At 44.5% G+C, this 16864-nt stretch overlaps 1 protein-coding gene across 3 annotated transcripts in view; it reads right to left on the reverse strand.

Moving 5' to 3' along the window:
* Positions 1 to 15661, reverse strand: part of PRDM15 (PR/SET domain 15) — a 37240-nt gene extending 21579 nt beyond the window's left edge. For 2 of the 3 annotated variants that reach the window (XM_083438859.1, XM_083438857.1), the window contains exons 1-8: positions 15524 to 15661; positions 10071 to 10116; positions 6316 to 6409; positions 4345 to 4498; positions 3359 to 3611; positions 2907 to 3026; positions 1414 to 1638; positions 336 to 471 (exon numbers count right to left, since the gene is read on the reverse strand). In XM_083438859.1, coding sequence (XP_083294985.1) covers positions 336 to 471; positions 1414 to 1638; positions 2907 to 3026; positions 3359 to 3611; positions 4345 to 4498; positions 6316 to 6409; positions 10071 to 10107 — 1019 coding nt within the window. In that variant the 5' untranslated portion in view covers positions 10108 to 10116; positions 15524 to 15661. Of the gene's footprint in view, positions 1 to 335; positions 472 to 1413; positions 1639 to 2906; positions 3027 to 3358; positions 3612 to 4344; positions 4499 to 6315; positions 6410 to 10070; positions 10117 to 11425; positions 11433 to 15523 lie in introns of those variants that run through there. The other variant, XM_083438858.1, reaches the window with a different exon arrangement.
* Positions 15662 to 16864: the final 1203 nt, after the last annotated feature.

Genomic DNA, 16864 nt, shown 5'->3' on the forward strand with positions numbered 1-16864 from the left:
TAACCCGAGGTACCACTGTACTCCAAAAGGTTGTGGAACCCTTAGAACAGTATGGGAGGGAAAGGATGGCTAGAGAGAAGATAGAGAAAATCACCAAACCCTCCTCTAGCTGGAATTCCTGATGAATTTGAGTCACGTCTACAAACAGAAGGAGCCTTTCCATTCATGGAAGAGCAAGATTAGATTCAAATGGAAAAATAAAACTAGATTCAACACTGCACTGTGTTTCCCCCCTCAACCTCTGAATCTTTCACATTAAAATATTGAATATGCAGTGGTCCTTCATAATGAGGAAACAGAACATTTTAGCATTTGCCTTTACTGGAGGGACTTACTTCGCTATAGAATTCCTACTGTTTGCAGTACTGGGTATCTTCGCTAACACCACTTCCATAAACCTTGCTTCTTCTGTAGGAGGAAGAGCTACGTCATCAGGTGGAATCTCCGTTATAATTTCAGCAACATGTTCCTCTGTCAAATGAATTTATTGTTATCAAGAAAGGCCACTCAGTTATGAACCCTAAATATACAGCCAAACAAGATAACTGAGCTTAATGGTTGATGCACACCCTAGTTAAGCCAAAGACAATGACTAGGGCAACAGTTCGGCCACATCTGGAAAGCCAAAAGTTTCCCACACCTGCCTCAGTGAGCCAGAGTTAGACAGAGAAGGTAATACCAGACTAGATGGCTCAGTACAAGGCACTTCAATATGCTCACGTGCTGTGATACACCACTTCTTAATAAATTTAGTTCCCCAATGCAAATATGGCATAAAATGGAAAATTCAGCTTCTTCATGCCCTCTGCCTGTAAAACAAGGCAGTTGGTAATGCAAAGTAATTCGCTTAGGGCAGTGTTGGCCAAACGTGGCCCTCCAGCTGTTTTGGGACTACAACTCCCATTATCCCTAGCTAACAGGACCAGTGGCCAGGGATGATGGGAACTGTAGTCCCAAAACAGCTGGAGGGCCAAGTTTGGCCTCAGAGGCTTAGGGTATCGTGGCCAGAACCTCTGGCCCATTGGCCTAATTAGACCCACCTGTGAGGCTATTTTGGCCACATCATGCCCACCCATATCATAGATGATGTGCGGTATAGGACAGGTAAAAACTTGCCTCAGCTGCAAGCGTATTTGCAGATGCCACCAATCAGCCTATAAAGCCCCATATGAATTGCTGGGGGGGGGGGGGGGGAGCAGGCAAAAAGCTCACCAGATGCTACCGTGACTGCAGTCGCATGACAGGTGGGCAACATGACAGGTGGGCAGCTAGGCCTACCTGTCAAGCTTGGCCTTAGGGAGGCGGGGTGAACATGACCATCTGGCCCACTGGGTGAGAAGTTTTCCCCACCCCTGATTTAGGGTATGAAATGAAGTATCACTGATAGCTACTTTTAGTAGTTTCTGGGCTCACCAGAAGAGTCTTTATTGTCCACAATCACAATGGGAGTTTCTGGTCTTGCCACTTTGGGCTTCCTGCCCCTTCGTGGTTTTCTTTTCCCTTCCACTGTGGTGTTGGCATTTTCACGGGCTACAGGCTGGTCTGCAGGGGGGCCCTCCATAACCTTTTCAGCAACTGCATCTTTTTGGTTGCTCTGTGGAGCTCCTTTGGCTTGCTCCAAGTGACTCCGGCGATGCTCTGCAAGGGAAGAGCGATGAGACAAAAAACTATACGGGCATGGCTGAACATTAGAAGTAAAGGGCCTTCCCTTCATTTAAATTTAATGCCACCTAAAGTCAACAATATTCCAAACACAACCACTGTACAAAGTTGTGACAAAACTGGTGACTTTTGACCCTTTTTGAGGAGAGCAGACCCTCATGCCATAGTACAAACCTTCATTTTGATAGTGCTTTCAACTGGGAGGATTATCACCATTCAAGGTCAAATTCCTACCAGTCAAAAGCACATGATGAGGGGCTGGAGCAGGTCTGCTAAAGGTGTGACCTGAGGAGAGCCCCAGGGGCCAGGCAGAGAGCTCTGGAGGGCCACATGTGGTCCCTGGGCCCGAGGTTCCCCACCCCTGTCTAAAGATAAGAGGCAAAGAAATGAACTTCTCAAATGCTCTCTTTAGAAAACACAAGCCAAACCACTGTAGCTGTAAGCACATTCAACCTTTAAAAATTACGCCTGTGGAGTTGTGGATCTTAACAGTGCCTCCCTTTTGCTCATCAGCAGCTGGGATTCTTGGAAAGCTTTCAAAAACACTGGCACATGGATGGGGAAATGGAGCCAGACAACATATGGGTTTCCCACCTCTGCTCTAAAATGGCAACTGGCTGGACTCTGCTTCAGCGGCTCACTACTTTCTAGAGAGCTCACTAGATCACAACAAACAAAAATTAGGGGCTTAGTATCTTAAACAAACTGAGCGGCAAGCTCTAGACTAGGCATGGAAAGCCTGTGGTTCTCTGGATGTTGTTAGTAACCCCATCTTCCATGAGCCCCAGGCAGCAGGGCCACTCGTCAGGGGTGATGGGAAATGTGGTGCAGTAACATTTGGAAGGCCACAGCCCCCCTTTCACCCACCCAACCCCGGTCTAGACATTCAAAATATCAGGCTTAAACCTTTCCTTCAATACCCATCAGACATCAGTTCCACCTCAAAACCTATCATACGCCATCAGATTTTTCTCTAATACAGAGCTTTCCAAACTGTGTGTCATGACACATTAGTGTGTTGGCTGCAGTGTGTAAGTGTGTTGTGTGAACTCTCCCCGCCACTACTCCCAGGGCTGGAAAGCGGTTAGTTTAACATTCGGTTTGCTAGTAAAACTGAATTACAGTGTCACAAAATTATGCATGTCTAAAAAGCGTGTCAGCAACCTGAAAAGTTTGGAAAGCTCTGCTCTAACAGGTGATTTGGCTATATAATGTTCACACAACAAGAACCGGAGTTTCCATACCTGAAAGTTTAGAACGGGGGAATTTTAATTTTTTGAGAGAATAAGTGCCACTGGAACAGGGAGGCTTCGAAGTAGTTTTGTTTTCTTCTTGGTCACATTCCATCACTACTAAACAAACGTCTATCAGAGAAATAATGTTTGCATTAGTTTATTTGCATTAGTTTATTTTCCTACTAACCACATTGTAACATTGCTGTTACAATGCCTGGTGTGCCTCTGCTGAAACTTAGATCCTTGGAAGCTGTTTTATATTTAAAAGTAGAAAATATCAATCAGAGGAAGCATTCCATTACATGTAACAAATAATACGAATCAGGACATAGATTCTATCAATTTCTTTTCATGTGAGGGAGATGTTTGCATGAAATAAGCCTCACAGAGAAAGTGGGAACATTTTTTTGAGATAGTTAAAAAAACTACCCACCACCCATCCATGAAGCAACCCAACGTACCATTGGCAATGCTAGAAACTTGCTTTAGAACGGGCTTTTCCATTTTTTTGGCGTAGAAAGCAGCGTACCACACTCGTAACTCCGTGCCTGGTGGGATGTCCCGGGATGTAGTGAAGTAAATGTCATTATCATGCTGGAAGGCAGACAGGTTTTGGTGTTCGTATTGGTTGGCTGGCCTCACCATCATCATCCAGTTGCAATCATCTTCATTAGATGTATCAAAATACACTAGAGGTCCATCCTTCTGAAAAACCTAATAGACACCCGTGCAAAGAAGGAATGCAAACTTTGCAGTAATGATCAACTAATAAATAAATAGCCGCAGACAAGGATGCATTTTTGTTACCATAGTATGACCTGCCCATGTGGTCCCTGCATTTAGACATTACTGTAACGGCATGAGAGGACGAATCTGGCTTCCATGCTACTGTGCTAAGTGGTAATGTAATAATATGAACTGGTCTGACTTTTATTTCATACCCCTGACTTCACAGATACTGGCAAGGTGAATGCAAACCTTCCCCATCAATGTGGGGCACATAAAGTCGCAGCTGCAAAGGAACAATCAGGAGTCTTATAGTGCACTCCCAACTGTTCCTGTGCCACCCGGGCTAGTGTTTTGAGCCTTTCCAATTTGGTACAAAAAGCAAGGTCCACTCCATATTTCTTGCTCCATCTTCCCCCATATGAGGACTGCCAACACCAGCCCATCTCGTTTGCCTGACTGCAAGTGTTGAAAGTTAACAGATGGAACTAAAACCAGAAGCTTTCTGCAGGCCATACAAACAAAAACACTATAGCATTAGCTATCGGTACTGAAAAGGCTACTCTGTGGGGGGGGGGGGGGCAGAAAATGATTAATGAATGAACTGACTAACTAAAAAAGAACCAAATGAAGCAAATACACGTTCAGACAATGGTAGAGCCTGGTTGCTCCATTTCTTAGTGCCTTCACATTATCACCAAGCCAAACAGTGTCATTGTACCTTTAATGGAAATGCTGGCTCCTTTTCCAGTTTGGTAACTCTCTTTGATTCAAAGGGGCCAAACTGGGTACGCTTCACCAGCTGTGTTACTGCAAAAATGCCTTCAATCCCATCTTCAACTTGCCTGATCTCCAGGTTGGAGGGAAGGGATGATCTAAGAAGTGAATATTTTGACACATAAATGAGTTGACTCTACAAAAGATCTTCCAGCATCCACAGAAGAAAAAATGCAGCCCTGGCATCCACAGGGAAGAGCTGAGGCCTCATCCAGACTTCAATCTGCGCCATTTTTTAAGGCACAGGCCCAAGCTTTAACCCTGTGTTCAAGTGGTCTTTTTTTGTTGTTGTTATAGCACTTTCTGTGGGGAAACCCACATTTTACCATTAAATTGGAACAAATGGCAATTTACATAGATTGCCATTTGCACCAATTCAGAAGTAAAATGCAGTTTCCCCACAGAAAGCACCAGGAGGGAGCGGAAACCCCCACTCAGACATGGAGCTTTAAAGTACTGATCTTTGCCTGGAAATTGTGGTGTGAAAGAAAATCTGGATGGGCCCCGACTCCTCTCTCCTCAGTGACAAAATTATCAATTGCAAGGGACAAATTCTCTATAGAAACCTTCTACATTGACAGAGTAATTGAAATAAATAAAAACGACACAACCTTCCACACTGTTATATAGTATGAGGGCCAGTAATTGCCTATGAATGGGTTCAACAGCTCTCTAATAAGTGGTAATCAGCAATTCCTCAGGACCATTTCAAAAATTATTTTTTCTATAAAAACATAGGTAGCGACCTTATGAACATTTGTCCATTTTGACAAATGCTGCCTTCTCTGATCGGCAGGCTATTCAGGCAGAGGCCTATCCCATCACCTGCTACTTGATCCTTTTAATGGAAAATGCCAGGAACTGAACCCAGGACCTTCTGCATTCAATGCATGTGCTTGATCACAGAGTCGCTCCTAAGCAAGCACTTCCATATGGGAAAGGATACGAGAACCCTGTGCAGATCTACACCCACTTTCACCTAAACTGAAGCTATTTCCATGTAGGAAACCTAAACTCTGAAGTGATCCTGAGTCTCAGGTTTTATGGTATAAAATGCATACCATGCTACACTGAGGCATGCTATAAATAGCATTAGTAGTACTAATAATTTAGAGAAGTGCAACTGAAGATGCTTAGGCTACCTAAGAAGATCTTCACCTCAAGTTGCTGTTTTTATTGACAGTTTATTAACATCACCAATGACTGAGGAGAAAACCGATCTGGCATCGAGGTATTGTGTCTTTTGCCTACGAAAGGCATTTTCTCTGCTTCTCATGCTTCCAAACAAGACTAGTCCACTTAGAAGAAAGGGTTGTATCCAACTGAACTCTCTGCACTCAGGCGATGACTTCAATGGAATTTCCCTTCCCTCTCTCCTTCCCCGGCACCCCCAAATCTGCTCTGGAGGGTTGAAGGAATCCCCAGAGCAGATTTGCAGGGTAGTCGTTCTGCTTGCACAATGACTTAGATACAACTAAACTGAGTCGTCTGTAAATTCCGTTTTTGTGTTGTTCACATTGTACAATCCACATGCTCCACCGACACAAATGTGATTAGCCTTGTTTTTCTCCCTCACTGCAATAAATGCCAGGAAGCCATCATCTACATATAAGAAAAGGCAAAGGTTAAAAAGGATGATCTAGCCATAATACTCTGCCCTGGCTGGCAGGACTAATTGGCTCCCCATCTTCTCATGCTACTGAAAACACTCCAGAATGAGATCTTGCAGCTTAGAATTGTTTGGGAGACATTTAAAGTTACATGCATGTGAGTTCTCCAAGACTGGGAGCATTCCTAGCTCAAAGTGTGACACTAGAAGCAAAATAAGTGAGAACAGAAGACTCCCTTTTGCATTGCCAATCTGACTTCATTTACTTTAAAATTAAGCAAGCCAACAAGGCAAGAGTTGGCTTACCTTGCCCGACTTAGCACAAAGGAGTCTTTGACCATCACCACTGGGCCCAGTTCTGGACATTCGGAATCATGATGCTGATTGCAATCTTCACACCCTGAAAGCAGACAAAAGAAAAAGCAGGTAGCCATGGAGAAAGCCAAGCAGCTTCACAGTGTACTCCAACAACTGTGATATTCAATTACCGGGTGGCCACGTACTTGTTTGAATCAATAGTATAGTTCAACTCATCCCAGGGATAAATAAGGAATAAAATGGCACTTGTGTTATCAGACTATAACAGCACCTGCAAAAATTCCCAAAGAAAATAGGCTTTGAATAAATGTCTAACAATTATAGTTTTGTCAGTTGAGGAAGAATGCTTAAAGGAAGGTGAAGCAACACTTGATATAACCGATTCTGGCTGGAAAATGATATTCATATTCTCTGAATCAATGTGTGCAAAGCCGCTTTCTTCTGGATGTTACACAAACACCTTTCACCAGACTGTTTTGTAACCGTTCCAGCTCAATTTACCTCAAGTTACGTCTCTTCGGTGTTCAGAGCAAAGGCTATTCCAGCAACCAAGAAGCATCACCATTTTCCCAGGCTCCACAGAAGGAGCAAACATCTCTAGGAGTGAGCTTTGTTTACAGCCATAGCTGCTTCTCCCTTTTTTGTAATAGTAGATCCATTCCATCATCCAGGCCATGCTTTTCAGAATGCCCTGTTCTAAGCACAGGCCCAGGACTTGCACAGACTGGAAGGACGAATTTGGGGATAAAGAATGCTAGCCTGGCTGCGGTTGTACGCAGGGAAAGAACTTCAGAATAAAAAAGCTCCATCTACTGAGCTTCAGATGAACCCAAATCCTTATTTTGAAGCGCTCCATGCCTGTAAACAACTGTGGGCAGGACACCACATGAGTGTGCAGGCTTCCCTCCTCACAGCTGCTTTATTCCTCCCCTCCTAGTTGGGGACGGAGCAGCGCACATGCTTTATATGCAAAAGTTCAAGCCCTGGCAGATCCATTTAGGTCTGAGATTCTAGGGAACTGCTGAAGTCACCAAGTTTACGGAACAATGGTCTTGCGCGGTGCAAGGCAGTTTCCTCATTGTCCTATGAGAGAGCTTATGCATGCCTGAATAACATGCTAAGCCAAATATAATGTAATAAAAAGAGCCCTGTTGGATCAAGCCCCTCTTGTCCAGCATCCTTTTTCTCACAGTGGCCACCCAGATGCCCGCGGAAAGTCTGCAAGCAGGAGTCAGGTGCAGCAGCATTCTCCAAACTTCTGGGTTCCAGCAACTGTTCTCCACAGTGGATGTAGAACAAAGGCATTGCGGAGAGTAGTCTCTGATAGCCTTGTCCTCCATGAACCTGCCTAATCCTCTTTTAAAGCTGTGGCTCAGCTTCCATGTCTTTTCTTTAGATCTTAGTCGGAAAGCAAGTCCAACATCACCTCCAATTGTCTTTTGCGCCAAGAAAGGTTGCTTCCAACCTTACCTTTCACTCATTCAAATGTTAGACCTGCACCAACACAGCCTACAGAGCGCTTATTTTATTAATTATCCTCCATGCACAGGTCTTGAGGCAATGCACAAGATACAGTTTTTTAAAGATCAGATATATGGGGGGTTTTTTTGGGGGGGGGAGCAAAACAGGCACCCATGGCAGATATCCATTCTTCCAGCTGGAAAAGCGCATTGAAAGCCCTGCTCTGAGTTACAGTAGTGCAGGCTTCTGAGATCCTTGGAACTTGTAAGAGAGGTCTCCCACCAACCACAGTGTCCCACCGGGTATATAACCTGGCCCTGCATGGTATATGCCAACACACTGAACTTGGCAGTCAGTGCAAACCCCACAAGCAAGGGGTTATATGCTGGCAGTAGTATGCTCCCAAGCTGCCACATTCTGCACCAGCTGCAGCCTCCTCACCAACCTCAAAGGTAGCCTCACAAACAGAGAATGGTTTCCAATCCCTGGTCTTCTGCTTTCAAACCAACACTACTGCAACTCACTATTTTGCTCTCTAATCATGTCTCCTGTAGTCCTGCTACAAGTCATCCTGTATTTTTTTAGTAGTATCTCAGACACATCGGCTTAGCTTGCTGGTAAAAAAGCAAAAAAAAGCACCACAGCTGTCAGCACTGCAGAGTCATCACAACTAAACAGCACTCTTGCATGCTCTTTTATGCCTTGGGGGCATCTTCAAAGCTATTAGTGCTGTTCTAACCCTTCAGTATTTATTTATTGTGATGGTGCATGAAGAAAAAAACACAGAACAGCAAAATAATGAAACAAAACAAATTGTTTGGTTTGTAAAACGAGACTGCTTGAAGCTACGAATGTCTGTGATGTCAGTTGCTATAAATTAAGTACCACCCCACCACCACCACTTAAATTCTAGCCATGAGAGGAAGAATCCCACAGCGAACAAGAAATCCTACTAAGGATTATTCAGAAGCTTCTCACAGAACTGCAAAAAAATGTGCATTTTCCAAGCACATGCATCTCAAACTTCTCCATACTCCTCTGTGGTGCATCTTCAATCCCTTATAATAACTTTACCTAGTAGTGGGGAGCAAAACACACCTTTTACCCCATGCCAAACAAGTGCACTTATCCCACCTTTGATATTACCAGGCACCAATGCCCAGGCATGCTGTTTGAAAAGGTGTTCACATGTAAAATTCAGTGTGTGTATGCCCAGATTCAACAGCTGATATCTCAGATAAAATCTGTAAATCCACAGTGTAATCTGGGCCCATGCATTTATGGCAGCAGTTCTGAAAGGTTGTGGTACCCCAAACTGGTGTAGCAGGAAAGGATGGCCAGTGTAGCGAAAAGATTCAAGGACAATCAAAGAAACATTTAAACATTTCACTATAGTATAGCATCAAAATAATTTTTATTATTTGCAGAATATGGATAGATATCTTTTCAAAATGACAGCAAGAACATCAAATAATACTGAGCACAATCCTAGTTGTGAAATAGTGCTAGAAAAGATGTGTTTATCATTGGTTTGGGAAAGATTCAAGTTCTTATGTAGCTGCATTGTTTCATACTTTCTGGTTTCCCATGATCATATTATAAAGTAGTTGTGTTCTATGTTATAAATAAAGCACTGTTAGTTGTTGTCCCCCCCCCCCGGCCCAATGTAGTTCTAATCATTACAAAATTCAGTGTGGCACAATCACATTTTTATTCTGAAAGTATGGCTCAGAGAAAAAAGTTTTGAGAACCAGTCATTTATAATTTTGAACACCCTGCTTCTTTCCCCCTCTCCAATCCCCCCATCTTTTCTGTAAATCCTATTTTAACCTTTCAGGTCTCATCCCCAGACAAGAGGAAGACTAAGTATATGTGCTTGCATTTGTTCACCTTTATAGCTTGCCAATGTGCCCACTAATAACTCCTACAGCAGTAGCAAAAGGTCTTAGTAAATATCCCCAGAAAATCTACAACTGCTGTGCCTGCTCAGTTCCTCCCTACACTGGCTCACATAGCTGTCAATGTTTCCCCTTTTTTAAGGGAAATTCCCTTATTCCAAATAGGATTCCTCGCAAGAAAAGGGAAAAGTTGACAGCTATGGGCTCAGCCTCTACTAAATGGAACACAACCACTTAAATTGTCCGCATTTTACTGGGTGCCGGGATCGGACATCCATCATCTCTTCTATTTTGAACACAGGAGAGGGGGAAGCCCTCATTTGGCTCTCATTGACAGTTAATATTCAGAGCATATTTAATGCAGAAGTATTCTTGGCTACTTACAGATAAGCACGGCCTCCTTGCTGCCATCCTCTGCCATTTTGAAGACCTTTGAAAACAGAAGGGACAGATTCCAATGAGACTGTTAGGCACTTCATAGCAAAAAGATCACCTGCCCAAGTTATGTGGATTCCAACATACTAACGAAAGTGCTTTTTATGCCTAGGAGCGGCTGGATGAAAACAGGCCCCAGGTTACATTTGGCTGGAGGTTTGCTATTGATTTCTAAAGGGCTATATTACTCCCTACAGTTAAACACAGAACATAACTCACAAAATTAAAGGAACTGCATTCTATTGAGTCAGACCATCAGTCAGATATTGTCTACATTGATTGGCAGCAGTTCTCCAGGATTTCAAATGGGATATTCCTAGCCCTACCTAGAGATGGTAGGTGCTCTATCGCCTTCCCATCACCCACTAATGTTATTGTTTTAAGAATACTGTGCACAATAACTTGAAAATTTAACACTCAACCTTGTGTCTGAATTGCAGAACATGACAAGTTTCCTAAACAAACATAACTTCCATACAGGAAAAAGCATTTACAGAGCTATGTATGGCACATGTCCATTCCATGTGATCTTATACATATGGTGGAAAGCCCTAGCCAATACCATTTGCAAACGGCCTTCACTTGAAAAATGAAAATAAAAGTGAGGTACCTAGCTTTGAGGTTGCAAAGGAAAACATGAGACCAACATATGTTGAAAGGTGAAAACTAGTTAAGACCAATTAATAGTATCAAAATGTAATAATACAAAACGTATTGATTTCCACAATAAGTTCTTATGAAACTGTGCATGTAATGTGCACATTTGGACGGATCAAACAGCTGGTAAAGAGTTATTATTCTCAGTACTGTTTCCTGAAACAGCAAATGGCAGGTTTCTTGGCTCATTTTACTTTAAGTGCAATGCAATAATAATAATAATAATTACTTAGATTGACATGCCCTTCACCAGAACGTTCCAGGGCAGGTTATATCAATATAAAATACATAACTGAAAACAGGTTACAAATATTTTCAATCACGACTAGAGTGGGTCCTAAGTTATATGTATCTCAAATGTAAAAAGAACAGGGTAGAGATGAGAGATGAATCTTCAGCATATAACAAAAGCTATGCAATGAAGGTGTCAGATCTGTGGGGAGGAAATTAAACATCACTTATGACCCAGTATTTTCCAGAAATTATATGATTCTCTGAGCCCAGTACTTACTGTTGCAGTCCAGCTTTGGTTCAGCTCAGTGCAGCATGGAAGCAAAAAGGACCTGGGAAGGGCATAGCAGCCATGAGCTCTTCTCTGGAGGCTGTATGGTCCTGCTAAACCAGTGTTCCCAAACTTGGGTCTTCAGCTGCTTTTGGAATACAGTTCCCATCATCCCTGACGCTGGTCTTGCTAGTTGGGGATGATGGGAGTTGTAGTCCAAAACCAGCTAGAGACCCAAGTTTGGGAAACACTGCGCTAAACCATAGTTTGACTTGGCATGACATGCAAACCACAGGGTGTGCTGCTATTGAGAAAACTGAAGGCTACTGGTAGCCCAAGAAACACTACTTTTTGCAGAAGGGTTAATGTCAGCTTTCTTGTGCAAAACTGAGTACAACTGTGATTCACGCATTGCATCTTGAGGAGATGCTTGGAGCGACAGATAATCCACAACGACCCGAAGAATATATCTGAAGTTTTTATTTCTAAGATGGAACTCGCTGCTCACACAGATACTCAAGTCTCCCCACCTATCATTGACGACCGCTTCTAAGCTTTCAATCTGGTACTTTCAGAAACAGCAGATTCTGTTCTGAAATGTTTTGCAGGTAACTGCGATAGCGAACAATAGAGAGGGGCCAAAACTGGTATTTATTTGGGAGTCTTCTAGAAATAAAATTCCCGAATGCAGAAAAGACAAGCAAGGACACAGACGTGGCACTTCTTAAGAGGGCCCTTTAGCTTTTGCTTATGGAGAGGCAATCTATAAAACAGAAAGAGCTTGATTTCAATTATTTCCATTTGTGTACATTTACCTGAAGGCATAAAGGACCCTGGCAGTTCACTTCAGCTTAATTACCTAGAATGCACATGTGGTTAAGCATAACATTCACCAACTACCTCTGAACTTGTGTTTCCCCTAATAGATATAGGGACTAAGTGAATTAGGGATGCTTCACAATTTCATGTAGCAGCAAACGTGCTTTCCACAACATGGAAGCCCATGGATGCCCAGCACAGCTAATCCTAGCTCTCTGGAAACACTATTTTGACTCTCATGTTGTTTTGATTTGTGAGCAAATCATTTCAAGTGTGTATTTTATGTAACAAGTACCCCATAAGTCTGTTAGCCTGGATGGCTCAAAAAGTGATTAAATTCAAATGATATTCTCTCCATAGCTAATATATGATAGCTAAATGGCACCTCCATACCCAGGAGTACTCTTCGGAATATCACATGCTGGGGACAGAAGGCTAACTTTACACCCTGCTTGTAAACATCCCAGAAGCACCAGGATCCTGGAAGATAAACAAGACGTGTCCCGGAAAAGGAACACTGACTTTGTGTTTTGACCTCCACCTTCCTCTAGGGCAGTTTCCCAACCTTGGTCTCCAGCTGTTTTTGGACTACAACTTCCATCATCCCTAGCTAGCAGGACCAGTAGACAGAGATAATGGGAAATGTAGTCCCAAAACAGGTGGAGACCCAAGTTTAGGAAACCCTGGTCTAGCGCTACTGTCCCAAACATTGACTTTGGTACAACGAGAATGAACCCTGGATAGTCCAAAATTAGAATCATAGTTGGAAGAGTTCCAAAGATCTAGTCCAACCCCGTGCAATGCAGGAATGTGCAGCAGTCCCACATGTGGATCGAACCTGCAACCATGGTATTATCAGTACCAAACACTAACCAGCTGAGCCATATAGATGACAGGTGGGAAGGGAGTGTGAAACACTGCACTATACAAGTCTTTAAGTTGCAAATCAACATGTTGACAAAAGCAGAGTCAATACATTTTATACTTGGTTGCAGTACTTATACATTTGTGGCAATTTTCAGTGCTTATAACTGTTATTAACACTATGGTTTTCCTTTTCTTCTTTTTTCTTTTTGGTATTTTTAATGCCTTAGTTTCCCATTGACACACAAAGCAAAATTCAGATGCACCATACTAATTAATTTTATTGCAATGCTTTCATTTTGCAAAAATATAAATGAATAATCATACTGATATCAAGGCTACATGACGACAGAAATAGCATCCGTGAAACAAACACAGATAATAACTTGCAGTAAACTGCTAATTGGTACATTTTTCTTTGGGCAAGATAGGTGAGGAAGCAGAACTAATTAAAAAAGCAGCATCAAAAGAGTGAGATCATATCTGAGTATAGCTGAGAAAACATAGACACCTGATACTTAGTAAACAGTCCAATGCCAATCCTACAACTAGATGAGATTTTAAGAGAAACGTGCAAGTATTTGCATGATTAAAGGTATTAGAGAAAATTTATTTACATCAATACAGGAGCAGGAAAGAGACTGCAAGTGGATTAATGGATTAACTAATATCTGAATTTGTGCAAGGAAACAAGAAAAATGATTTCCAATATTTTATTTTGCTCACTTACTGAATATTATAGTATTGGTTTTAATTTTACGAGAGATTATTTTGAAGCATCTTTGCCACCTTAAATGGGCCTCTAATAGCAAACTTCATGGGTTCCAAAGGTGTTTTAGGACCATACAATGGCACCCATGCATCTTGCAGTTGAATGTATCAATCATCAAGTACGCTGTGGGCACCATTAAACAATAAAATTTATTGAACAAACATACCCCCCTCTTTATATCTAATTAACTTCCTCAGCAGGACGTGACCATGTGTGAAGGGGGGAAAATAAATGCACCATGGAAATAGGCAGTTTCCCTTGAAAACACTCCATGACATTACGCTGAGTGTGTCAACACAAGCCAGAGTGCAAAGAAGTATTAATGATGGAGAATCCAAAACTTGGAAAAGCCTCCACCCCCCCATATCAGATTAGTACATGAACAATAATCCTACTCTAAATTCCATTTTGGGGATTTTACAAGCCACACATGACGGGTCACTTCACACATTCCTTTCTGACATGTTAATATTTTTGACACAGTGTAGTATGTGGCCCTCGATACAGGTAAACAGGTAAAGAAACAATGCATCTGCATTCAATGTCTTTTTATTAAAACCAGTTAAAACTTGCAGTTTTCACATTTATTTTCAAACATGGACATGACCCACATTGATTAAACTAGTATTTTGAAAAATGTAATAAAAATTTATGGCACTGGATGAATCTGCCTGGCTAACAAACCTTTGCCAGTCCATCCACATCAGAGGATGAAATACAGTTCCAACAGTAACTCCTTATAGCCAAATGGATGATTGGAGAATAGGGAAAATACCTGACTCAAGCATACATTTAATATTTAAAATATGAGAATTAGTTTATCAGAATATAATATCATAATCAGCAAGCTATTCTACCAGATCTACTTCTCAACCGAGGCGAGTGGAGAATTTTAAAAAAGAGCATTTTAAATGTCTATTTTAAAGAAACCCACATTGTTTCAATGCATTGAGAAAACGCGACTGCAAGAACAGAACGTGCCAGATATGCCGAATTTCCCCAAGGTCCGCGCGCCTGTGTGTGTGTGTGACCTTGTGTATGTGGCACAAAAGGACCAAGCGGGCGCCGGAGAGGGGGCACAATCCGAGGGAGAAAGCGCTGCCTGCGGATTTTAAGCAGAGAGCCCCGCACCTCTCCGAGTCGCTGCAGTCTATGGAGCAGGCCACCTCCACACGCCCCCTTCGCAAGAGCGGCGCCTGCCCTGCCCTTCTCCAACCGCGCACCACGGCGGGGGAGGGAGGGCGCTTTGTCCTGCCCCCGGGCAAGCCGAAGCCCTCCGCTTCCCAGCCCCAGGGCGAGCCCGAGCCTTGCCTCTCGGGGTGCACCGCCCGCCCGCGCTCCCTCCCCGAGCACAGGGGCTGCCCCACCCAGGTCCGGCGAGGGTTGGAGGGGAAAGGAGGAGAGGGCGCGGGGCGGGAGAGAGGCGCAGCCCAGGGCGGCGGCGCCAGGCGAGCCTTGCCCGGGCGGGCGGGCGGCTGCCTGGGTTGGGCTGGGGATCCGGGAGCGGCTCCGCCGGGTTTTGCCTCGGACCCGCCTCGCCCCCTCCACGCCGCGCGGCCGCAGGCGGCTCCTGCCTGTAACAAAGAACAGGCGGCGTGGAGGAGGAGAGCGGGACGGAGGGGAGGGAGCAGCAGGCGGCGCCGCGGCCGCTGCCGGGGCCCCGCCGCGCCTCCCCGAGAAGCGCCCCGCGCGCGCCAGAGGGGGCCCGCCGGCCCAGAGTCCCCGCGCGGGGGGGCGAGGGGGCGGCGCGCGGCGAGGCGGGAGGGTGGGGGAGGGGGGCTGCCTTACCTGCTTTTGGAATGTTCACACCCGGATCGAATCCGGGCTCCAGGTTCCGATCCGAGCCGGAAACCACGCGCCACCGGAAGCTGGAGCTTGGTTGTTCGCGGGGCACCATGGGAATCGTAGTTCAGGGAGTCGGGGTGGAGTGGAGAATGGCGCGGCGGCCGTGAAACCAGGGCGGACGGGCGAGGTGGATGGAGAGAGGGGCCTCCGAGCTTCTGCTGAGCCGCTTTGTGCTAAGAAGAGGAGAGGGCAGAAGTTCTATGGCAACGGCAGCAGCCAAGGGAGGAGTGTAGAGGGAGGATGGGCAGCTCTGTGTGACACGCGCACATGCGCGCCACCGCCTGGCACAGCTGAGCACGGGTGAAATCCTGGCACCTGCCCAGGATTACAGTTTCGGTCAAGCGGTGTTAGTTGCCAACCTCTCGATTTGCAGCGGGTGGACAGAGTGGCCTCTCCTGGAACTGACGAGGGACTCTCTTCTGAAAAACATGCCGTGCAGTTTTTCTGGTTTTTTTAAAAGGCAACGAAGTGCTGGGTGACATTCAGGAAGGAGACGTAGCGTAACCTTTTGCAGGGCTCCATAACCGCGTCGGAATTAATGCACATGGAAGGTCGCGCGTCCGAATGGTTCAACGTGTCAGAGATAGATGTTTAGGGGAGGATGAGACGTTGGGTTCCACTTATTAGGGGTACCAGCTTATTCTGAGAGCGATCAACAGTGCTGGTGTTGACCTTCATTAATGCCAAAGGCTTGGGTTTAGGTTAGTTGAGGGACCGACCGCCTTCGTCTATTTCATCCTGCCCAAAAACGCAGACCTCACACACCCGCAGCATCCCTTTTCTCCGTCCTTTCAGGTATTAGCCGTAGATAATATCCTCTTGGGGAGGACGCCCTCCCCTGAAAGTTTCGTCTGGCTCCTTCACTGCTTGCGTTTTACCAGAACTGTTAAATTTCTCTCTTAAAACAGGCCTTTAAATTCCATCCAGAGTAGCTGCAATCAGCAGAACATTCACTGCCAGTGGCTCTACCACTCAAATTGTGCCTACCCCCCACCCCGTTAGGATTTCTCTGCCCATCCTTAACACAAAGCAATATACACGGGGGGGGGGGGGGGACGCAGCAGTTTAGAATACAGAAGCTTCATACATTTTGGTGTGAGGTGCCCTGTAGGTTATTAAAATGATATTTTGACAAAATCTTCCAGAGTTTTTCCAAAGAGTCTTCTAGACCCCTTTGCAATGGGAGATAGGTACTGCTCTTTTCTTTTTTTACTTGCAATGCAAGCTGAGCAGAAAAGGTTGATAACTTGCTTCTTTCAGCTAAGCTGGGTCCACACTTAGTGT

Source organism: Podarcis tiliguerta, assembly GCF_965153285.1.
Source record: "Podarcis tiliguerta genome assembly, chromosome: 4".
NCBI classification, from domain to species: domain Eukaryota; kingdom Metazoa; phylum Chordata; class Lepidosauria; order Squamata; family Lacertidae; genus Podarcis; species Podarcis tiliguerta.